Raw genomic sequence first — 24,532 nt, 5'->3', positions numbered from 1 at the left:
TACATAAGTGGAAGTCACAACCACATTTGTCTTCTTTCAATTACTTTAAGGTTCTTACTCCCATTCCTTTGCATGTGCTGTAGCCTCTGCCTGGGGTTAGGACTCAGCTCTTCACGTAAGATGTCTGTAATGTTGCTTATCCTGCTGACTCCCAAGAGCAGGGCCTCATACGTATCTCCCCAGGCCCCTGTCTTTCTCCTGATGAGTCATCCCTCACTCCTAGACTACCTACCCCACAGCATGCAGAGACCTTCTTGGTTTTACTCTCATCAGAGTCCTGATCTAGAAGAGCTGATCAATAAATGTTGGGCCAGTAAGATGGATGGCTCAGTGGTAAAGATACTCACTGAAAAGTCTGGCAACCTGAGTTCCATCCCCCTGAACCCAGAGCAGGAGAGAACTGATTCCCACAAATTGCCCTCTGACCTCCACATGCTCATACATTAAATAGTTGGGACAGGAGGCAGAGATGGTCGGTGAGTTTAAGACTAGCCTTGTCTACAGAGCTCCAAGCCAGCCAAGGCTACACTGCGAGACACGGTTTCAAAAAACAAACAACAAAATAAAATAAGTTATATACACACATGAAATTGTCAAATAACAGAATTAATCAATAAAAAAGAATTAAAGGGGCTGGAGAGATGGCTCAGCGGTTAAGAGCACTGACTGCTCTTCCAGAGGTCCTGAGTTCAATTCCCAGCAACCACATGGTGGCTCACAACCATCTGTAATGAGGTCTGATGCCCTCTTCTGGTGTGTCTGAAGACAGCAACAGTGTACTCACATGAAGTAAATAAGTAAAATCTTTAAAAAAAAAGAATTAAAATTTTCTTGTTCGAATATTAAAAACTGTTGCCCGAATGACTGGAAGACTCATTGGTTCCATTTCTACAGCGTGAGTGATGCGGAAAGAGACTGCTGGCCTCCGTCAGGTCACACCCAGCAGTCTGACTGGGGTGGCTGGCACTAACAAAGGAAGGGGTGGCTGAGACATTTCATACTTTCCCCTGAGCTAGGTGCTTCTCCAAGAAGCTCCCCTCTCCGGGGCAGGGCAGAGCTGATGTTGATGATAACCGGGAGCCAGCAGCACCGGTGGCTCTGAACCTTCAGTTCCATGGACCTGATTCCCCAGATACACCCACCAAAATAAGAGTTCATCCAGAATAAGAGCCTTTTGTATTCTGGGAGCCTTGTTGCTACAGAACACACATGATGGGGAGCATGTGGCTGAGAGGCAGTGATGAGTCTAAGGTCATGAGAGTGAGGAAGTAGCACAAGGTTCGGCTGGGGTGAGGGCTCTTGAAGTCAGCTGGTATTCTGGAAGCGGCGATACAAGAAAAGGGATGTGCCGGTTAGCAAGGATTCTGGCCTTGTATTACTTTCTCCTTTGTTCTCATTCATTCATTCATGAGACACAGGTTCCAGCCATTGTCTTCATATTAGCATTGACTCTGAGGCTTGGAAAGGGCTTGAGGGTGTTGGAGATTCCTTTTGGAGACTTTGTGCTGAAGCCAGGGGCAGTGGTACTCACTCATAATCACGATACTCGAGAGTTGGAGGCCGAAGAATCAGGAGTTCGGGAACATACTTGGCCACATGAGATGTCTCAAAGAAAAAGAAGACAATGCAGGGGCTGAGGACATTATTCAGTGGTTAAGAACATGTGGTGGTTTGAATGAAGGTGACCCCCATGGGCTGATATACTTAAATGCTTGGTGCCCCCCCCCCCCGTCTGCTGTGGAACTATTTGGTAAGGATTAGGAGGTGTGCTACTGTTGGAGGTGTCTCACTGAGGATGGGCTTTGAGGCTTCAAAAGCATACACCAAGCCCAGCTCAGTCTCTCTCCCTCTCCCTCTCCCTCTCCTATTCCCCCTTCCCCCTCCCCTTCCCCCCTCTGCCCTTCCTCCCCTCCTCACTGTGGATTAAGATATAAGCTCTCAACTTGGCACCATGGCAGCATCTAGGCATGGATGGGCTCGCCCTCTGAAACTGCCTTGGTCAAGGTGTTTTGTTAGGGTAATAGAAAAGTACCCAATGTGCTGTCAGTGATGTTGCACACCGTTAATCCCAGCACTCAGGACGTAGAGGCAGAAGCCAGCCTGGTCTACAGAACTAGTTCCAAGACAGCAAGCGAGGGATATACAAAGAAACCAACTGAACAAAAGTCACAAAAACAAAGTGGTATTGATCACGCTGAGGACCCAAGTTTGGTTCCCAGCATCCAACTAAATGGCTCGCATCTGCCTGTAACTCCCATTTCAGGGGAACCGATGCTCTCTCACGGCCTCTTTGGCACCTGAGTTGCACATGGTGCACATAAAACCCACTCAGCCACACATAAATGAAACTTAAAAAAAAAATCTTTCTAGGGCCGGTGAGATGTCTAGAGGACAGAAGTACTGGCTGCCCTTTCAGAGGATCCAGGTTCAATTCCTAGCACCCACACAGTGGCTAACAATCATCTGTAACTGCAGGCACCCAGCACACCAGTGACACATAAACATATATGTAGATAAAACACCCATGCACATACAAGTAAACAAATCCTTTGAAATTGTGTGTGTGTGTGTGTGTGTGTGTGTGTGTGTGTGTGCGTGTGTGTGTTGTAATATATGTATTTGATGGTTTGTATATGCTTGGCCCAGGGAGTGGCACTATTAGGGGGTGTGGCCTTGTTGGAGTGGGTGTGTCACTGTGGGTGTGGGCTTAAGACCCTCATCCTAGCTGCCTGGAAGTCAGTCATCCACTAGCAGCCTTCAGATGAAGACATAGAACTCTCAGCTCCTCCTGCACCATGCCTACCTGGATGCTGCTATGCTCCCACCTTGATGATAATGGACTGAACCTCAGAACCTGTAAGCCAGCCCCAATCAAACGTTGTCCTTTATAAGAGTTGCCTTGGTCATGGTGTCTGCTCACAGCAGTAAAACCCTAACTAAGAAGTTGGCACGAGGGACTGGGGTATTGCTGAGGTAGGCCTGCTTATGCTTTTGTTTGGAAGAATGTGGATTTGGAAAGCCATGGAATGCTTTAAGTGGAGTGCTTTAAGATAGGCATGCTAGTAGGAATGTGGAAGACTTTGTTGCTGAGGGTGATTTGAACTGTGGAAACCTGGTTCTAGAGGTTTCAGAGGAGAAGGATTGTAGTAATGCTTAGCCGAGAGACTGTTTTTGTGATATTTTGGTGAAAATGTGGCTGCTTTTTGCCCTTGTCTGAGGAGTCTACCTGAGGCTAAGATAGATTTGTATTAATTGCATTGACAAAGGAACTCTCAAAAAAAAAAAAAAAAAAAAAAAAAAAAAGCCCAGATAGGGGCTGGAGAGATGGCTCAGCGGTTTAGAGCATTGTGTGCTCTTCCAGAGGTCCTGAGTTCAATTCCCAGCAACCACATGGTTCACAACCATCTGTAATAGAATCCAATGCCCTCTTCTGGTGTGTCTGAAGACAGCTACAGTGTACTCATAAATAATTCTTAAAAAAAAAAAAAAAAAAAAAAAAAAAGCCCAAACAGAGACATTTTTCCTCATGGAGAGCATTTTGGTTCTTTTTTTTTTTTTTTTTTTTTTTCCGGAGCTGGGGACCGAACCCAGGGCCTTGCGCTTCCTAGGTAAGCGCTCTACCACTGAGCTAAATCCCCAGCCCCATGGAGAGCATTTTGAATGTGCATAGCAAGCTTAGAAAGGAAAAATATAAAATATTTGGTTCATATATTAAAGGGGCACCAGGAAGTGAAACGGAGCTGAATCCTGTGTTCTAGGAGATGACAGATAAAGGGAGAGGGGCTTTGGAGCAGGATCCTACCCAACTAAATTTAGATCCAGGCATGGTGGCACACACCTTTAATTCCAGGAGACAAAGCCAAGCCAATCTCTGAGTTCAAGGCCAGCCTGGGACAGAACAAGTTCTAGGTGAAAAAAAGCTTAAGTCCAGGCATGGTGGTACATACCTGTAATCCCAGGAGACAGGCATGCAGACCTCAGAGTTCAAAGTTAGTCAACAGAGCAAGTTCGAGGACAGCCAAGCTTAGGTGGTGAAGGGGTTGGACAACAGAAAGCTCTGGTGATAATGTAATAGAACAAGGGGGCCATGTTCCAGCCCTAGCAAGCAGCAGAACTCAGCAGCTTCGGCCATGTGGCCCTGACTTTAGAGTGAAAAATGAAAGGAACGACTGGGACAATTGATGCTGGTCAGAGGGAGCTAAGAAATTAGGAGAGGTTAAGGAGAGACCAGCATTACTGAGTCGGAATCTTCTGGGAAGTGTTTCCTAAGAGAACAAAGAAGCTGTGTTTCAGTGTTAGCCAAGGTTGTACCTTATGCTGCAGCTGTACTTGCTAATGGCTGAGAGTCACCCAGGTGGTACTGGTTGTGAAAACATGAAAGGGTCATGAAGCACAGCTGAGGCCTGGTGCTGTGAGAGAGCATGGAAGGCCCTCGGTGAAGGTGCAGCCTCAGTTGTAGTTGATGGCCCAGGACAGAAGAGGTCATGCAAAGGATTCGAGGCTTGGCACCATGAAGAGAGCCTGTGAGAGGCTATTGGTGAAGCCTAGTTGCAACAGAAGACTGGAGAGGCCAGCACCATGGGATGATCACCAAGAACAGCAGTGGCAGTGGAGTGGATCCACCTGAGCTTAGAGCGCTATAGAGGGCAGAGCTGCAGAAGCAATGCCAGCTCCTTTGGAGGAGCCCAGCTCGTGTGTGAATCCCAGGCATTGAAACAAGAAGCCATAACATTGAAGTTGCCCCAGAGACCCCAAGATATTGGAGATGCCAGCACTGTGGGCTGTCTGCGGAGCAAAGCTGCTAACAGAGAGTAGAACCAGCCCAGTAGAACTTTGTTGAAATCAACAAAGATGAAAAGGGAGTTGGAAATCTGAAGACCACTTTGACATCAGACATGGAGGTGTGTAGAGTTTGCCACTGTGCCTGCCTATCTGGACGCTGCCCTGCTCCCACTATGATGATAATGGACTGAACTTCTGAACCAGTAAGCCGGCCCCAATTAAATGTTATCCTTATAAGACTTGTCTTGGTCATGGTGTCTGTTCACAGCAATAAAACCCTAACTACTAAGACGGGGTGTGTGTGTTGTATGTATAATAAAACTATATGTATAAAATATATATGCATATATAAAATCTATATATGTGTATATAGTTTTGTTACTAGTGTATAAAGAATATACATATATATTTGGAGACAGGTTCTCATATAGCTGAGGCTGGCCTTGAACTCCTCAGCCTCTACCCTCTCCTTTCCAAGTGCAAGGATTGGTGTGCACTACCTTACCCAGCCAGCAAATCAATTTTCTTGTCAATTTTCTTCACTGCAGAAAGTTTGAAAGCTGATAGATAAGTCAGGTTTGAAAACACACACACACACACACACACACACACACACACACACCACCCTGCTGGGTAATACAGGTTCTATAGTAAACAGAAAACAGCCCCTGTGTCTTGTCCCCTGCCTGCAAGGTCCTGAAGCATATGACTATCTCTGGCCCAAATGATAAACCTGATATCTAGGCCATGTGACCCAGCTAGGCGGTGCCACCCCAGGGTGGCTTCTCTGGTTAGGCTAAGCAACACTCTAGGATACTGGCCATGGGCACTCGGTCACTCCATGTGACCCACAAATGCTGTGATATCAGGGAGCTGTGTGGGTCATCTCCAGGGTGTGAACACACACGACTGTGCACCATGGTTCCGTCTGGGGGTGGGTGTGCCCTGCACTGTGGTTCTTGTTTACATCTGTGTGTATTTCCGTCTACACAATAGGCCAGTGTGTTTCGGAATGTGCCCACAGTCACTCACTTGCTGGGGTGGGGTGGACTATAAGAGCATGGAGGGGGTGGTGGGGAGAACACTGGGTGCTTTAAGGTCCTTTGGGATAAGTTAATGGTCACGGCTGCTAAATCCCCAAGAGAACTAAAAATTAAATGCCACATGACAATGCTAAAATGCCTCTCTGTCTGTTTCTCTCTCTCTGTCTCTCTCTCTCTTTTTGTCTCTCTCTCTGTCTCTCTCTTTCTCTCTCTCTCTCTCTCTCTCTCTCCCTCTCTCTCTCTCTCTCTCTGTGTGTGTGTGTGTGTGTGTGTGTGTGTGTGTGTGTGTGTGTATGTCCATAGCTGACCACAAATTCTCAATGCAAGCCAGACACTTCTTCATTCTCCTGCCTCAGCCTTCTGAATCCAGGGATCACAGACATGAGTTCCAGTGACAGCTCCCTTTTTTTTTTTTTTTCATTCTCTTTCTACCCCTGTTTCCTGGGAGCCTTCTCTATGCCTCATGCTGCTGCTGACAGAGTTGACAGTCTCCCAGACGCCCTGACGTGCTCACCCTCTGGTGTCCATTCCAGCATGAAGTGAAGGGCCATGGCTCCCAAAGCTGAGTTACAAGGCTGCAGCTCTGCCCTGGCCAGCAAACAGCTGCTGAACCCTACAGTCCTGGGAGAGGACCTCGTCAGAGAGGGCCATGGATTGCTGGTTCTTCATGAATAAACTTGGACACATCTCCACCCAAGCTGTCCTTGAGAGGGCCACAGTCCTAGGGGGACTCACACGCCTTAGAGATAAATACTTGCTTGTGCGAGCTGCGAAATTTGGGGTTGGATTTGTAACACGGTAATGGAAAGCTACATCAGAGTTCCGTCTGGACGGAATTGACTGAGCTCTGAGAGGAACCGAAAAGGAGATAGATGACTTGCAAGAACACTCATCCTTAAGGTCAACCCAGTGTGCCAGTCAGCGGCAAGCATCGTGGAAAAGGCCTGGTGAGAAGCAGGGGGGAGGTGGAGGGGTGGGGATTCGATTTAATGGTGGGGGTATATGCCTGTGAGTCTATCACTTAGTAGGTAGTATGAAGTAAGATGAGTCTAAGTCTAGCCTGGGCTGCATGTGTGAGACCTGTCTCACACACACTTACATGAGGCAGGGATGATGACTTAAAGTGGAGTGATCAAGGAAGACCTGACTTAACAGGGACCATTTAAACAAAGACTTGGGCCCAGCAAGATGGCTCATCCGGTTACAGTCTTTGTCTCACGGTAGGTCTGCTTACATAGGTTCAATTCCCGGAAGCCATAGTGGAAGGAAAGAACTGACCCTGGGAGCTGTCCCCTGACCCTCACGTATCCCATAGCCTGGTGAGTCTGCACTCATACACACAGATATAACATGCATGGAAGGGTGATGGCATAACTTAGTTGATGAACACTTGAAATAGTAGAACGATTGATAACAAAATCAGTGCCATGTGCCTGGAGTCCCAGCATCCAGAAGCTGAGGCTGTGGGATCCCTGAACCTAGTTGCTTGGGGGCAACATAAAAAGACCCAGTCAAACAGAAAGAATAAGGAGAGAGGAGGGAAATAAAAAAAGAAAAGAAAGAAAGAAAGGGCTACACAAAGAAACTGTGTCTTGAAAGACAAACACACACACACATACACACACACACACACACACACACACACACACACACACAAAGGAGGGAGGAGGAAAAGGGGGCGGAGAAAAGCATGGTCAGGGGAGGAGCATGCTGGTGTTGAGCATGCGGAGGTCCTGAGATGCGGACACAGCCTGGTCACAGGGCTGTTCTCGCCTTATGTATTTTGCCGTCAACTCTGTTGTCCTCACTGGGCTTAACTCTGAACATCTCCCAGCAGAAGTGGGAGGAAAGTGTTGTACAGAGACCTCGCTGCTCTTGTGCTGTCTCCTTAAAAGGCTGGAGCCCTACATCTTGGCTCCTTGACTTCACTCCCAGGAGTGGGTGTCATGGTCTCCAATGCTGGAAGCTGCTGAAGACGCCATTTTCCAGCCCCAGAGGAGAGTCCATTTCCAGGAAGCTGCAGTAGAACATGGTGTGATGTCAGTTGGGCATCCAAGCTGACATGAGGATGGGTTTCCTGTTGGTGACTCCTGGTCCCCTTTCTACCTGCCCCCCTCTCAATCTAGAAATGCCTGTCTGTTTGTAGCAACTTCTCAGGAACTCTGGGGTTCCCTTGGGCAAGCCCATGGCCCGAGTAACTGTGTTTTGCAGGTCAGGATAGACAGAGTGTGGCGAGCCCGCAGTTGTAGTTCTAGGACAGGAGGACAGAACACTGAAGTCAGAAGGACATGAGGAGTGAGACTAGAAATGTAGCCCGGTGGTAGGGAGAACACTTAGCACATCCGTGGGATTTCTGTCAGCACACAAACTGGAGCATAGAGGTGTACACCTGCAGTCCTAGCACACAGGTGGATGCAGGAGGATTTATTACAGATCATTATTTTTTTTTGTGGAAAAGCAAATTTGAGGGTAGCCTGAGCTAAACGAGACCCTATCTCATGGAGCAAACGGGAAGACACGACCATTGAAACTTAGGCTTTCCTAGAAAATGGAGGGTACAAGGTAACCAAGAGCCATCCCAAGTCCCCATCCCCAGAGTGGCCAGAGCACTCGGTTATCTATTTATTTATACATCTTCTTTCAAGACGTTCCTTGAAGGCCTGTTGTATGCCAAGTGCTAGGGAAACAAATGAAACCCAAAAGAGGAACCATCCGGGCTTGTTCCTAGTTGCCCAGGGAGGGCACAGATGAGAACACTGTGCCTCTGGGGAGCTGAGACGCGATGCCCATCCCAGTCAGGATAGATGTGTGCATGTGCTGTGACGTCATGAGAAGCAGCCTCTAAGCTGAGACCCAGAGAGCAAGAGGGAGACAGATGAGGGAAGAGTGCTGAGGGGAGGGAGAGCTTGGGAAGGGTCCTGAGGTGACAGAGGTGGTAGAGAAGGACACACACATTCACACACACACACTCATTCACACTTACACACATATCCATACACTCACACATATACTCATTCACACACACACTCATACACACATATGCTCACTCTCACAAACATACCTGTTTACACACTCACACACCCGTTTACTCATTCACACACTTGTCACACATACACACACACTCATTCACACTTACACACATATACATAACACTCACACATATACTCATTCACACACACACTCATACACACATATGCTCACTCTCACAAACATACCTGTTTACATACTCATACACCCGTTTACTCATTCACACACTTGTCACACATACACATATCTGTCACACACACACATACTCACATACATACCTATCACATACTCATACACACATATGCTCACTCTCACAAACATACATGTCACACACACCTGTCACACACACTCACATACACTCATCACATTCATACATCATATGCTCACACTCACACACATTTCCCACACACTCATTTACACATGTCCCACACACTAATTCACACATACACTTACACACTCACACATACCAATCACACACTCATTCATACACACACACCTGTCACACACTCACACTCACATAAACATTCACTCATATACATTCTCACACACATTTATACACACATGCTCACTCTCACACATACATGTCACACACATTCACACACATGTCAGACACACACACCTGTCACATACTCATTCATATATACTTTCACACACATACCCATCACACACTCATTCATACACACTCAGACTCACACATATACCTTTTACACACATACGCACATGTACTCACTTATTCACACACATTCACACACACACGCATATATCATATCCATCATACATTACACATTCACACACACACAAATTCTCTCTCTCTCTCTCTCTCTCTCTCTCTCTCTCTCTCTCTCTCCATGACCCCATGGCTGAGCAAACTGGAACTCTAGAACACGGGCAGGAACCCAGTTCCTAGGGTACAGGGTGTATGTGTGTGCTGGGGTAGGGGTTGGGGGCAGGTAATGACAGGCTCTCAATTGCTCTGCACCCCACCCAGCTCAGCAGACATTGGGGTCTGGCTTGGTAGATGCTATCCCTGTCTCTTGTGGCTAAGGACTCCTCTATGCAGCCCACACTAGACCAGCTTCTCCCTGAGATCCTCCCAGGGTGGCAGGCCCCCTCCCAGCGCCCTAGTGTCTAAGATAGCAGGGCAGCTTGAAAGCTGTTTATGAAAGGCCAGTTAGTTGGGGATGGGCAGGGCCCTTGGGAGCTGTGACTGTGGCTACAGATAGCAAGTAGGGTGGGGAAGCATGTGTAAATTACAGCTCCCAGAATAGAGGGGCCCACAGGGAGTGGCCGGGGCCTCCTACTAAGGAAGTCCTGGCAGCCTGCCTGGCATGTCTGGGCTCCAGCCACTACTGGAGCCGAGTCCAGTGACCACATGATGGACTTGTGGTGTGTATGAAGATCTGTCCAGCCCAGCCAGCCAGGTCATGGCAGGGATTCTCGTAAGGGTAGAGAGAGACCTGCCAGGTGAGTGAGGGAAGGTCTAGGATGCCCCTGGGAGGGGAGCAGACTGTCCCTTAAATGTCCCTGTGGATATTTCATCGAAGTGTGAGATCCTCTGAGAATAGCAGAATGACAGGCAGACTAGTAGCAGACGTGTGTCAGGCTGCTCTCAGAGGTGACACACATCACAGCTCCTCTCCAGTGCTACCTGATGTGAGTATTCTTATCCTCAGTCACAAACATGGAAAGCAAAGCCCTAGAAATAAAAAAAAACGTATCATGTGACCTAACATGGTAACTCAGACCCCGCCCAGGTGTGACAGCTGGTTACCATGCCGGGTCTCAACCTTCTGCTGTCTCATAGGCTCATGGTCACTTTCCTCAAACTGGCCTTGGTGGTTTGGATGGGGATGGCCCCATAGGCTCATATATATGAGTGCTTAGTTAACCGCATAGTAGAACTATTTGAAAGGATTAGAAGGATTGGGCGGTGTGGTCTGCAGGAAGTGTGTCACTGGGAGGGTGAGCTTTGAGTTTTCATAAGCCTGTGCTGGGCCCAGAGTCTCTCTGCTTGCAGATCAGGGTGTAGCTCTCAACTACTGCTCCAGATCAAGATTGCCGCCGTGCTCTTCACCATGATGGTAATGGACTGGGCCTCTGAAACAGTAAGCAAGCCCCCAGTTAAATGCTTTCCTTTATAAGAGTCATTATGCTCATGGTGTTTCTTCATAGCAATCGAACAACGACTGAAGCATTGGCCTTCCAGAGCTGTGGCCACGCCAGGACAGTAGCAAGTTCTGGAGGGCTTCAAGTCCTAACAGTAGTCTAAGATGCATCTTATCCAGTCTGAGCCTGTTTCCCTATTGTAAGCTGAAGGAATTGTGGGTCTTCATAGGATCCTCTGGGAGTCTGATGTCATGCATGCTTTAACTATGTAAGTGCTTTGCTGTTTGTTTTGAGACAGTCTCATGTAGCCCCAGGGTAGCTTCAAATTTATTATATAGTGGAGGAAAACCTTGGACTCTCAATCCTTCTGCTGTATCTCAGAGTGCTGGGATTACAAGTATGGACCACTACACCTGGTTTATGCTGGGCTGGGGCTTGAACCAAAGGCTTTGAACCTGCCAGGCAAGCACTGTGTCAACTGAGCTACACCCTTAGCCAAGGTACTCAAATCTTTGAGGGTAGATCTAGCCATAATGCAACTTATGAGGAAGGCAGATATTTTAGACTTATTGTTTCCTGAGTATGGGTGTGTCGTCTGCATGTGCACCACCTATGTGCTTGGTGCCTATGGAGACCAGAAGAGGACATCAGATCCCCTCAAACTAGAGTTGAAAATGGTTGAGAGCTACCATATTGGTGCTGGGAATCAGACCCTGGTCCTCTGGAAGAGCGGTCAGTGCTCTTAACTGTGGAGCCATCCCTCTACCCATGGAGGTTGAGTATTAAGAGGGGCAGTGATGCCCAACTTGCCAGGGGAGCTCACCTAGGTCCCAAGCAGCATCTTTAAAATGAGGAAGTATTGCCTTTGTGTATCTTTTTTTAACATTTTTATTATTTCGTTTATGTATTTATTTAGTGTGTGTGTGTGTGTGTGTGTGTGTGTGTGTGTGTGTGTGTTTATATGTATGCAAACGGACCATGGTGCAGTCTCTAGATGGAAGTTACTTCACTCCTTCCACTGTGTGGGTGCCAGGGATTGAACTCAGGCTGTCAGGGTTTGGCAGCAAGCACCTTTACCCACTACACCATCTCGCTGTCCTCTTCCCTTTTATATTTTGGTTTTCATCGAAGAGGTAGTTTCAAGCAGGGTACACACCTGCTTTCATTCTTGTTGTTGTTGTTGTTGTTGTTGTTGTTGTTGTTGTTGTTGTCCTTCAAACTGCCTCCCAGCCAAGCTGCTGGTTTTCAGCTGAGCTTTGCTTGTTTCCTAGACTGGAGGCTTCACGGGCACAGACTGGGCCCTGGGTAACCCTCAGCCAGGCTGCTGATGGTTTTAGAGCCTCCTGCCCTCCGATGTGTATTTCTTAACGTCACGCCTGAGCCTCTCAACTTCCCCTAGGGATGTGCTGCAAGGAACCCTAGGGGCTGGAACCTGCTGATTCATCTGGGGGAAGCAAGGGCAGGTTAAGGGCACGGAGCCCGGAAACGGGAGGGGATACCAGGTCTGAAGTTTTGCAGACGCTGGGTTTTGACAGCTGTTCTCTAATCTCCAGCTTGGCGTGTGCTGTGAGCTGGCAGAGGGCAGGGACCACACCCTCTCTCTACCTGCTCCTCAGGAGCCCTGTGGCACTCCCTTTCTGCAATAGGACTTCCTTCCCCCTCCCACTAGGTTCCCTATCAGCCCCACGGTGAGCTGTTTCAACCAGGCACCCGACACTGTCCTGCGAGATTTACCCTTGTGCCGTTCTAACTGCCTGTGGCTCAGTAACATACGCCAGGAATGCCCGGGTCATGTGACCAAGCTCCTGGACACCGGAGTGCTCAGGAAGAGTCTCTTGGCGAGGGGGCAGTTTAAAGGGGAGTCAATTATGTTATTCAGGAGCCAATGCTCTGAGTGAACCACCTGTAACTGGTTCTACCCTGGACACCAGAGAGCTCCTGCCCAAAGGGAAGTGTGTGGATATCACAGTTACTGTGGGAACATGAAGCAACCAAGGGCAGGTGACCCTTACCTATAGAGAAGTAGAAGTGCCCACGCTGACAGGATGCTGAGCACAGGGGAGAAGTGGGTGCAGCCTTGCAGAAATGAAGGGAAGTGGCTTTCCGCAAAGGGAAGTACAAGGGCTGAGGCAGGAATGCCCCCCACCAGGGGTGTTCAAGAGCCATGGGGACTCAACCTGGATCACAGGGAGCCATGGGAAGGATGGGGTTATCACATAGAGGAAGCATAGAGCTGATGGATGATGGACTGAAAGTTTTGGTGTGACGTTATTGTGAACTCTGACCCTTGCCCCTCAAACCAGTTAGAAGTGTTGAGCTGGGGCAAGGGCTCGGACTCCAATCTGGGGCCCAAAGGGGCTGGGTCATATCTTCTCTGTCCTCATGTCTCCTCTTCTGTGGGGGCATCAGAGACCACTCACCTGCTCCCACCTCTCTTTGGCCCTGTTCTCACACCCAACAAAGGTCACTACCTTGTAGCTCTTCTCTCTCCAGCTGAACTGAGGGGAGGATGCAAATGGCGCCTTTATTCTCCTGTATCATTCATCATCTCTGAAGCTTATTGCCTCTCACTGCTCACCTAGGCCTAGGCCTGGAAGCTTCCAGCCTCTGTATAAGCTAATCTAGGCACAGAATGCTTTCAGCCTCCGAGACTTGCTGCTGAATAAGCTCACCCTTTCTGGTTCGTTCTTGACTCTGGCTGGCTGGTTCAACTCAGCTGTTCTGGTTCAAACTCCTCTCCAGGTGACTGATTCAATCAAGCTTTTCTCTTGGCTTCGGAGTCGCTCTGCTTGGCTTCAAACTAACTCTAGCAATCTTTTCTAATCTGGCTCCTTCTCATTCTCTTGTGTGTTCTGTGTTCACCTGTGTCTTTCTTCAGTCCGTCTCTGTAGAACTCTCCTGATAAAACTCTCCTCCTTCCTCTCTGTGCTGCTCTGCCCTCCCTCTCAACTCTACTGCCCTGCTCTCTATGAACTGTATTCCTGGGCTGTACTCTCTTCTACCTGTGTCTGTATTTCAGCCAGAGGGATTAAAAGTGTGTGCTAAGGGCTGTGCCATGCCCTAACTGGAGACAGGTTCAAATATCCTGCCAACTGGAGGAACTACTTTTAAGCTTCTTCATGATGAAGTGTGGGGGAAGGGAGGTGCTGCGACACCCTTGTCCACCCTGGTCACTGGAACAGAAGGGACTCCGCTTTATTTCACATGTGTGTTACCAGGTCACATGTAACCTCTATTTGGAAGAGGTGCTTGTTAATAAGGACCCCCACAAAGGCAGGCACACAGGCACACACATGGAGGCTACACAATACTGGATGTCTTAGAATTTTTATTGTTGTAAAGAGACACCACGGGGCTGGAGAGATGGCTCAGTGGTTAAGAGCACTGACTGCTCTTCCAGAGGTCCCGAGTTCAACTCCCAGCAACCACATGGTGGCTCACAACCATCTGTAATGGGATCCGATGCCCCCTTCTGGTGTGTCTGAAGGCAGCTACAGTGTACTCATGCAAAATGAATAAATAAATCTTAAAAAAAAAGATTAATTGAAAGAGACACCACGACCATGGCAACACTTATAAAGGAAGACATTTACTTGGGGGGCTGGCTTATGATTCAGAGGTTTAGTCTATTATCACTGTGGTGGGAAGTATGGTGGCACGCAGAAAGACACGGTACTGGAGAGGTAGCTGAGAGTTCTACATCATATCAGAAAGCAGCAGGAGGAGAGAGACGATGGGCCTGGCTTGAGCGTCTGAAACCTCAAAGCCCACCCCTTGTGACATGACATGGCCCCGCCTCCAATAATACCATTCCTGTGAGTCTATGGTGGCCATTTTTATTCAAACAACCACACTGGTCAGGTGCAAAGTGCCAGTAGCCTGGGTTCTAGACCAAGCATGAATCTGAACAGGCATAGCTTCAGTCTCCCTCCCTATGTAGAAGTGGGGGACCTTCAGAAGTCTCCTCCTCTCTCCTCTACTGTGGAAAAACACAGTTGGCAAGTTCTTTAAAGCAGTCTCTCCCCTTCTAGTGTTTGTGATATAGTTGATTCTGACTGGTGCCCTGTCAACCAAATCTTGATATACATTGCTCTAAAGAGGGCCAGTGAGATGGCCTGGGGGGTTAAATGTACCTGCCACTAAGCCTGGAACACCTCGGACCCACAGGATAGGAGAGGACCAATTCCAGAAACTGTCATCTGATTCTCACAAGTATGCTGTGTGTTATGTGTACACACACGCAAAATAAATGTCATTTTTAAAACTTAAAAAACAAAATCTCTAAAAGCGAGCATTTTGGATTCTGCGGGACATTTAAGAAACCAGTAAGAGGGCTGGAGAGATGGCTCAGTGGTTAAGAGCACTGACTGCTCTTCCCACGGTCCTGAGTTCAAATCCCAGCACCCACATGGTGGCTCACAACCATCTGTAATGGGATCTGATGCCCTCTTCTGGTCGGAGTGGCACCCGGAGGCTGAGAAGAGTTTACTTTCAGAGTATTTATCCTTTGTACTTGCAGAGTTCTGTCTCACATACCTCAATCTGTTGCCATTACTAACACTGTATATTTAGGACTGGAAAGATTGATGGGCAGTTAAGAACACTTGCTCTTCCAGAGGCCCCTGGTTTGGTTCCCAACGCCCACACTAGGCAGCTCACAAGTGCCTGTAACTGCAGCTCTAAGGGGATCTGACGTCTTCTTCTGGCCTCCCCAGGCAATGCTCAAACATGGTGCACGGGCATTAACACAGCAAAGAAATAAACCTTTGTCGTTGTAAATTTATCTCAATTGTAAATTTGAAACTTTAAAATAGATATTTATTTAATGGACTGGTGAGATGGCTCAGCAGGTAAGGGCACTTGTCACCCAGCCCGATGTGACCTGAGCTCAATCCCAGGGACTCACAGGGTAGAAGAAGGGAGCTGATTCCTGAAAATTGTCCTTTAACTTCCAAATACCCACTGTGGCATGACATGTGCACACCTGCACACACACAAATCAATAAAACAGATTATTTGCTATCAGTGTGAAAACTCGTGTGCATGTGTGTATGTGTGTGCGTGCGTGTGTGTTCATGTGTGTGTGTATGTGTGTGCATGCATGTGTGTGTATGTGTTCATGCGTGTGTGTGTATGTGTGTACATGTGTTCATACGTGTGTGTGCACGTGTGTATGTGTGTATGTGTGTGTGCATGCATGTGTGTGTATATGTGTGCATGCATGTGTATGTGTTCATGCGTGCGTGCGTGTGTGTGTGTGTGTGTGTGTGTGCGTGCGTGCGTGTGTGTGTGTGGCAGTCACAGAGCAAGTTCTAGGTATTGGTTGTTTTCTTCCACAGGGCATTCCAGGGGTTTGAAGGTTTGAAGGTCATCGGCTTTGCGTGGCAGATCCCTTTATCCACTGAACTGTTTTGCTGGTGAAACTTTTTTTTTAAAAAATAGGATATCAAATGACTAGGTGACTGCAAATTTGCTATGTAGTAGCATCCTCTCACCTTCGCCATCCAAGTTTTGGGATCATGGGTCTACAACATTTTATCTGGCTTACACAATCCAACCCAGATCCCCATCCAAGATAGGCAAACATTCTGCCAATGATCTACATTCCCAAATCCCCACCCAACCCCATTTTAAAAAATATATATTTTATTTTTGAGACAGGGTCTCATTGTGTAGCTTTGGCTAGCTTGGAACTTACTACACAGACCAGGCTGGCTTCAAAACAGAGACCCACTGCCTCTGCCTCCCAAGTGCTGGGGATTAAGGCATGCGCCACGCACCGTGTCCAGCAGCCTTGTCTCGGTTTTTAAAGTTTGTTAAATCGGTTGGTCTTACTATTTAGTCCAGGCTGGCTTGAAACTTACTATATAACTCAGGCTGGCCTCAAACTCATAGCAATCCTCCTGCCTGAGACTCTAGAGTACAGGGATTATAGGTGTGCACCAGCACACTGATCTCATCTGAAACCTTGTCCCAGTCCAAAGCTCTCTATGTACTCCCAGAGGCTGCTGTACCTATTCACGGTTTTAAACCTTCGTACACAGATAAAGAGACTGACGACAGGAGAGCCAGTGACGTGCTCCCAAGACTTGGCCTGAGTCGTGCAGAGTCATCCTACCACACAAGGAGAAGGAGCTGGGGTGTCACCCAGTTGGCTGCTGTCTCGGCACACGGTGAGCCCTGATGGGGCTGTTAGTACCTTGTATCCTATCTTGTGGCGTGCTCTTAGCCAAGTCAGGTACTTAAATTTCCTTATCTATCAGACATAAGCCATTGTTTCTCGGCCTTGTTCTCAACAAATCGGGACGATAAAGAACCAGGATTTCGAGTGACAAGAGCCAATGAAAAAGGAACAGAGAGATTCTATCGCTGCCCACCAGCCTCAGGAGCCCTCCATTCCCCTGAGTCTCCACCCCTTCCCCCCTCAACCCCCAGAGACTCTCAGGTCTTTCATATGGTTAATAAACCTGTTCTTTGGAGTTGGGGATTTAGCTCAGTGGTAGAGGCTTGCCCTGGGTTCAATCCTCAGCTCTGGAAAAAACAACAAAACAAAACAAAACAAAACAAAAAAAAAGAGTTGAAAAAAAATAAACCTGTTCTTTTTCCTTTGTGTGTGTGTGTGTGTGTGTGTGTGTGTGTGTGTGTATGTGTGTGTGTTGGGGGGATGCCTCACTTTGTAGCCTGGCTGGCCTAGGACTCATTATGGAGACCAGGCTGGCCTCAAACTCACAGAGATCTGCCTGCCTCTGCTTCCCAAGTGCTGGGATGGAAGGTGTGCGCCATCTTGGTTTTGGTCATCTCTAGAAATGTGCTAACAGAAAAGGGGTGGCCCAAGGTACCTTTGGTCTTCATTGAAGCTGGGTCTTGTGGTACAGGGCTGTAATCCCAGCTATTCAGAAAGCTAAGGCAAAAGAATGGAAAGACAATGGGCTGATCTGGAAAACTTAGTGGTGAGACCTTGTCTTGAAAAGAAAAACACACAGGCACATGCACTAGCATACACACACACACACACACACACACACACACACACACACACACAAGCACCCGGGGCTGGGGGAGTGGTAGCTAGAGAGATGGTTCAGTGCTTAAGAGCACTAATTGCTCTTCCAGAGACCCAGGTTCCAGTCCCAACACCCACACCGCAGCTCACAACCTTTGTAACTTCAGTTCTGTGGGACCCGATGCTCTCCTCTGGCCTCCACAGACCCAGGTGTGCACAGATATACAAGCAAACAAAACATCTACACACATTGGGTGTGGCGGTGGCCCCAACTCCTTCAATCCCAGGACTTCCCAGGCAGAGGCAATGTGGATTTGAAACCAGCCCACTCTACACAATGAATCTCAGTGTTGCCAGGGCTACAAAACAAGTGAGAGCCTGTCTCAAACAAACAACAATAACAAATCCAGATAAATAAGTAAGGAACGCAATGACAAAATATTTTTAAAAATACAAAAAGCACTCGGGATGCATGTACTTGCCTCGTAGGCACAAAGTTTGGGTCCAAACCCCAGCACCCTAAGTTGTACATGTGGGTCACATGTACAACACATGGTCACACTACACATGGCGGGCAAAGGATGATCTTTGGTGGTAATCCTTGGGCGCCCACCACTTTTATTACTTATTTATGTACTTATTTTTTAGATTGATTTATTTAATGCATATGAGTGGTGGTGTTTTTTGTTTTTTTGTTTTTTTGTTTTTTTTTTTTTTCTTTTTCAGAGCTGGGGACCGAACCCAGGGCCTTGCGCTCGCTAGGCAAGCGCTCTACCACTGAGCTAAATCCCCAACCTGTTTTTTGTTTTTTTTGTTTTTGTTTTTTTGTTTTGTTTTGTTTTTTTGAGATAGGGTTTCTTTGTGTAGCCCTGGCTTGCTCTGTAAACCAGGCTGGCCTCAAACTCAGAGATCCACCTGCCTCTGCCCCTGCCCCTACCCCTGCCCCTGCTCTGCCCCTGCCCCTGCCCCTGCCCCTGCCCCTGCCCCTGCCCCTGCCCCTGCCCCTGCCCCTGCCCCTGCCCCTGCCCCTGCCCCTGCCTCCTGAGTGCTGGGATTAAAGGCATGCACCACCACCGACTGGTTTCTTAGGAGTATTTTGCTTTCATGTACCTATAAGGTCAGAAGATGGTTTCTTTTTTTTTTTGTTTTTTTTTTTTGTTTTTTGTTTTTTTTTCGGAGCTGGGGACCGAACCCAGGGCCTTGCCCTTGCTAGGCAAGCGCTCTACCACTGAGCTAAATCCCCAACCCCCCAGAAGATGGTTTCTAATTTCCTGGAACTGATAGTTGTAAGATGTCATGTGTGTTTTGGTAACCAAACCCAGGTTCTTTGCAAGAGCAACAGGTGCTCTTAACCACTGAGCCATCTCTCCAGCTCCTTACGGATTTTTTTTTTTTTTTTTTTTTTTGACAAAGGCTATGCCCCTGTCTGGAACTCACTAAGCATGCTAAACTGTCTGATAAACCAGCAAGCTCCAGGAATCCAACTGTCTCTCCCTCAGCAGTACTGGGATTACAAATGTTAGCCAGGGATGGTGGTGCAGGCCTTTAATCCCAGCACTCTGTAGTCACAGGTCAGCAGATCTCTGTAAATTGTGGGCCAGTTTAGTGAGTTCCCAGCCAGCAAGGGCTATATGGTGAGACCCTGCCTAAGAGGCAGGTTGTCATGACTCCTGGTTAAGAATACTTAATTGCTCATGCAGGGGAACCAGGTTTATTTTCTCATGGCCACGTGGTGGGTGGCTCACAACTGCTTAGCTCCAAGTAATCTAACATGTCCTCCGACCTCCTCGGACTCCTGCACACCATGTGTGGTACACGGACTTACACTCAGGCACACACACAGACACACACTCAGGTGCACACTCAGGTGCACACTCAGACACACACTCAGACACACACACAGACACACACTCAGGCACACACACAGATACACACTCAGGCACACACACAGACACACACTCAGGCACACACTCAGACACACACTCAGGCACACACACAGACACACACTCAGACACACAAACACACACTCAGGCACACACAGACACACACTCAGGCACACACAGACACACACTCAGACAGACACACACTCAGGCACACACAGACACACTCAGACACACACACAGACACACACACAGACACACACTCAGGCACACACACAGACACACACTCAGACACACACAGACACACTCAGACACACACACAGACACACACTCAGGCACACACACAGACACACACTCAGGCACACACACAGACACACACTCAGGCATACACACAGACACACACTCAGGCACACACAGAGACACATACTCAGACACACACTCAGGCACACACACAGACACACACTCAGGCACACACAGACACACACTCAGGCACACACTCAGGCACACACACAGACACACACAGACACACACAGACACTCAGACACACACACAGACACACTCAGGCACACACACAGACACACACTCAGGCACACACTCAGGCACACACACAGACACACACTCAGGCTCACACACAGACACACACTCAGGCTCACACACAGACACACACAGACACACACTCAGGCACACACACAGACACACACACAGACACACACAGACACACACTCAGGCACACACTCAGACACACACACAGACACACACTCAGGCACACACACAGACACACACTCAGGCACACACACAGACACACACTCAGGCACACACAGAGACATACACTCAGGCACACACACAGAAGGAAATTACAAAGTAAATATTTTTTTAAAAGACAAAAGTGTACAAGTATATACGGTGATGCTTGTCTATTTTACACAGGCTTTGTTTGTACTTATTTAGCAAACTAATCCAGATTGAGCTATCTCCGGGCCCCTAATCTTTTCTCTCCCCCCACCCCCAACAGGGGGTCAGGGTTTCTCTGTTTAGCCCTGGCTGTCCTGGAACTTACTCTGTAGACCAGACTGGTCTCGAACTCAGAGATTTGCCTTTGCCTCCCAAGTGCTGGGATCAAAGGTGTGTGCCACCTCTGCCCAGCCAAATATTTCCCCCCTCCCCTCCCTCTTCCCCTCCCCCTCCCTGTCTCTCTTTCTCTTCCTTCCCCTCCCCTCCCCCTCTCTTCCTTCCCCTCCCCCTCCCTGTCTCATCTCTCTCTTTCCCTCCCCCCTCCCTCTCCCCCCCCTCTGTGTGTGTACAGGTCATGTCATGGATGGAGATCAGAGGAAATCTTGAGGGAGTTGGCTCATTTCTTATACCACTGAGTCCTGAGACTGCAGCTCAGCCCATCAATCAGCTTTGGTGTCCTGGCCTTTATTTGCTGAGCTCCCCCACCTCCCAATCTCTTATTGAGTGCGATAGGTACACAGTGCTGGGGAGGTGAACCCAATCGTGAAAGAGCAAAAATGAAAAGAAACCCCTTGCTTAGGCCTGCGAAGAAAATTAGTGAATGCTAGTATCTTGGAATAACACCGTTGGGAGGCATCTTAGGGGTTAATTTAGTCCCTAAATAGATAGGGAAATTGAGGCCTAAAATATAAAATACATCGGGTGGTTGGGAACATGTAAGCACCAAAAACAAAACAAAAGGAACCCACAAGAGAGAAGGGGCTCGCTCAAGTAACACACTCGGAGGCATTCAAATAGTTTCTAATTGGACTTAGGAAGGAGAAGACAGGGAATTTGGTCCTTGGCTTCCAATTCTGGTGGAATGAAAGGGGAAACTAAGACCTAGGTCTTACAGTAAGCTATGGATGTCCACCACCACATACCACGTGTTTTGTAGCTAAACTATGGGCTCTGAGAAGTATGGGGGGAGCCAGGGAGGTGGGGTCTTTCCTAAAGGGGATCCCAAGCCTCTTTAGTATGCTCCAACAGGGGTCAGAGACCCTTGAAGACTGCCCTCTCCTCCTCAGGGGCCACAGCCAGGTAGGTGAAGAGAATTGGCCCTATAATCCAGAGGGCGGAGGGCCTCCCGGGACCGCCTGCTGTGAGCCCCAAGCTTTGCCATCTGTGAAATGGGGCTGCTCCTGCCACACTTGCATCCAAAGAGCAGCAGGTTATTATGCCTGGTTTTTTCTAAGCACAGATTCCTCCTCTCCTCCCCCAGGACCATGGAGGCGTCTGGAAATTGAGCAGAGCCAGCCAGTCTCGGGTGAACAATCAGCAGCCCCGACGCGGAGCTCCGCCGAGACAGCGGCAGACGCGGGGGTGGCGCGGGGGCCGGGCGGTGCGCACCAGGGTTGCCATGGCCCCGGCCCCGCTGCACGTGCCGCGGCTTCCCGGGGAGTTCCCGTGATGGCCTCAAAAGGCGGGCGAATGCTGAGCTTGGCATGTCCGAGAAGGGCCCTGGATCCGTGGCGGGGACCCTCGTCCCTTGGGCAGCGCCACCGCCCAGCCCCGGTCACGCCTCGGAAGGCGCCAGGTCTCAGCCGGGCGCGTCAGGGCCCGACGCCCTCAAGGGTCCACTGCGGCTGCCAGAGCGCCGGAGTTTGGAGCTGGATGGGGCGGGGACCAGGACCTCTGAGCCCTGCGCCCCCTACCGCAGAGGTCTGTCTGCTCATGAGTGTGACAACTTACTGTGGGACCTACATGAAGACCCCCAGACACTTGATCAACTATGAGTTGGCAACGAGGCGGGCGTGCATTGAGGGGTGGAGGGATCCCAGAACCCAGCAACCTCAACTACAGTCTTCTGCACAGAACTGGGTCTGTTCTAAAGGGTTTCTGGAGGCTGGCTTATTCTCCTGTCTCAAGAGGATAGGACGTGGAATGCTTGATCCTGGCATTCTGTCCAGGGGTACACAGAGCCTACGGCTGGACCAATTCATTGTGTCTCGCTGATGAGGAAACTGAGGCCCCGACTGGGGGTGGGGGTGGGGCGCTGATTTATTCGAGTCTTTAGTGTAACTAACATGTTTCGATTAGTGTCCTCCTGCCTTTGTCTTGAATTGCTGTCTCCTTTCTTACACTCCATAGCCCACCTTGCATTAAATCAGAAGTGCCCTGAGGCTGAGGACACCCAGACTTTGCCAAGACTAAATTAGAAAAAAAGTCTGAAAAAAAAAAAAACCACCAAAGGTTTCTAATAAAAGCCATCCTCTTGGGCCAGCTTGCCCGCTGACACCCCCTCTCACCTGCACAACCTTGCTTGACATTTGCAGCTTGGCAGCTCCGTCCATACACACAATGACACTTTCTTTGGCGTCCAGAGGAAGAAATGCCCAGGGACCTGATGTGACCTTACTCCAGTAGGGCCCTTCTTTCTGTTCTCAGAATAGCTGCACCGAACCAGCTCGGGAGGCCCCTGTGGTATCTCCTGACAGACTTGGTGTCGCCAAGAGGACCCACTCCTAAGGGCCATTCATCCGTGCTACATTATGAGGGTCTTCAGGCAGGCGACTGTGCTCTTGTGTCGAGCCACAGAGCCTTTCCTCACCCTCTAGCCCCTTAGAGACGGGGTCTCCTGTAGCCAAGGCTGGCTTTAAATTCCCTGTGTACTCAAGGACGACCATGAACCCCTTCACTTCTCAAGCGACACCATGCCCCGTTTATGGGATGCTGGGGTTTGAGCCCAAGGCTTTGTTTGTGTTAGGGGAGCACTAGCTCAACTGAACTACATCCCTAGTCCCATTATTAACCTCTTTTTTGGCCGAAGCCCAAAACATCTCTTCATCACGGCTTACAAGAATCCTGCTGCCTACTCCAGGGTAATGGTGGCACAGGCCTTTGATCCCAGCACTTGGGAGGCAGAGGCAGGCACATCTCTGAGTCTGAGGCCTGCCTGGTTTTCAGATTGAGTTCCAGGACAGTCAAGGCTACACAGGGAAACTCTGTCAAAGTAAAACAAAACACAAAAGCAAAGACAACCAAACCCCACTTCAAAAGAAAATCCTAACACTCAACTTGCAACAGCCATGTTTTTCCTCTCCCTTACAAGAGATGCTTACCATGTGGAGATGCCCCCACAGAATGGAAGGAGAGACATGAGTCCTATAAGTTGTCCTCTGATTTCCATGTGCATATGGTATCACACACACACACACACACACACACACACACACACACACACACACACATTAATTAATTTAATTAAATCTGAAATGCCCCGTGTTGGAAGGTAGAGACGAGAAGGGGTGATGTTACTGTTTTTCCTTACTGTCTCATGCCTCTAGATGACTTCCTTTCTTTCCTTCTTTCTTGTTTTAAGATTTAACTGTGGGGCTGGAGAGATGGCTCAGTGGTTAAGAGCACTGACTGTTCTTCCAGAGGTCCTGAGTTCAAACCCCAGCAACCACACGGTGGCTCGCAACCATCTGTCATGAGATCTGAGGCTCTCTTCTGGTGTGTCTGAAGATAGCAACAGTGTACTCATATAGAATAAATAAATAAATATTTGAAAAAAGGGAGATTTAATTGTGGCTATGTACAAGTGCCTGAAGAGCCTGGAGGAGTCCCAGGCAGTTGTGAGTTGCCTGCTGTGGGTGCTGGGAATCAAACCGAGGTCCTCTGCAAGACCAGTACCCGTACACGCTCTCAACCACTAGGCTGTCTCTCCAGCCTGCCAAGCTTCCTTATTTAGCCACTGA

General features: G+C 48.7%; 1 protein-coding gene across 16 annotated transcripts; it reads left to right on the top strand.

Moving 5' to 3' along the window:
- Nucleotides 1–779: 779 nt before the first annotated feature.
- Nucleotides 780–24,349, top strand: LOC102547047 (uncharacterized). 16 transcript variants are annotated; one of them, XM_006247223.5, is made up of 4 exons: nt 5,459–6,772; nt 7,064–7,144; nt 17,003–17,196; nt 22,054–24,349. In XM_006247223.5, exons 3-4 carry the CDS (start codon nt 17,142–17,144, stop codon nt 22,785–22,787), a joined length of 789 nt encoding a protein of 262 aa, XP_006247285.1. In that variant the 5' UTR covers nt 5,459–6,772; nt 7,064–7,144; nt 17,003–17,141; the 3' UTR covers nt 22,788–24,349. The 16 variants fall into 16 exon arrangements, 12 of the variants coding, with proteins under 12 accessions (XP_063126211.1, XP_006247285.1, XP_038943322.1 ...); XR_010055751.1 differs by lacking the exons at nt 5,459–6,772; nt 7,064–7,144; nt 22,054–24,349 and adding exons at nt 7,189–10,316; nt 10,870–10,957; nt 16,298–16,416 and having other exon boundaries at nt 17,003–17,566; XM_039087392.2 differs by lacking the exons at nt 5,459–6,772; nt 7,064–7,144 and adding exons at nt 8,570–10,316; nt 10,870–10,933.
- The last annotated feature ends 183 nt before the right edge of the window (nt 24,350–24,532 follow it).

This window comes from Rattus norvegicus, chromosome 10 (genome assembly GCF_036323735.1).
Source record: "Rattus norvegicus strain BN/NHsdMcwi chromosome 10, GRCr8, whole genome shotgun sequence".
Lineage (NCBI taxonomy): Eukaryota > Metazoa > Chordata > Mammalia > Rodentia > Muridae > Rattus > Rattus norvegicus.
Note: the sequence above shows the minus strand (reverse complement) of the source record. Positions and strands in the feature narration are given on the sequence as shown.

Coding starts and splice junctions, on each gene's coding strand:
- LOC102547047 (XM_063270141.1), top strand. CDS start 2,796: ATGCCTACCTGGATGCTGCTATGCTCCCACCTTGATGATAATGGACTG. Junction 2,857..17,002: donor TGGACTGAACCTCAGAACCT/GTAAGCCAGCCC, acceptor CTTCGTACACAG/ATAAAGAGACTGACGACAGG. Junction 17,132..22,053: donor GGCTGCTGTCTCGGCACACG/GTGAGCCCTGAT, acceptor CTCCTCCCCCAG/GACCATGGAGGCGTCTGGAA.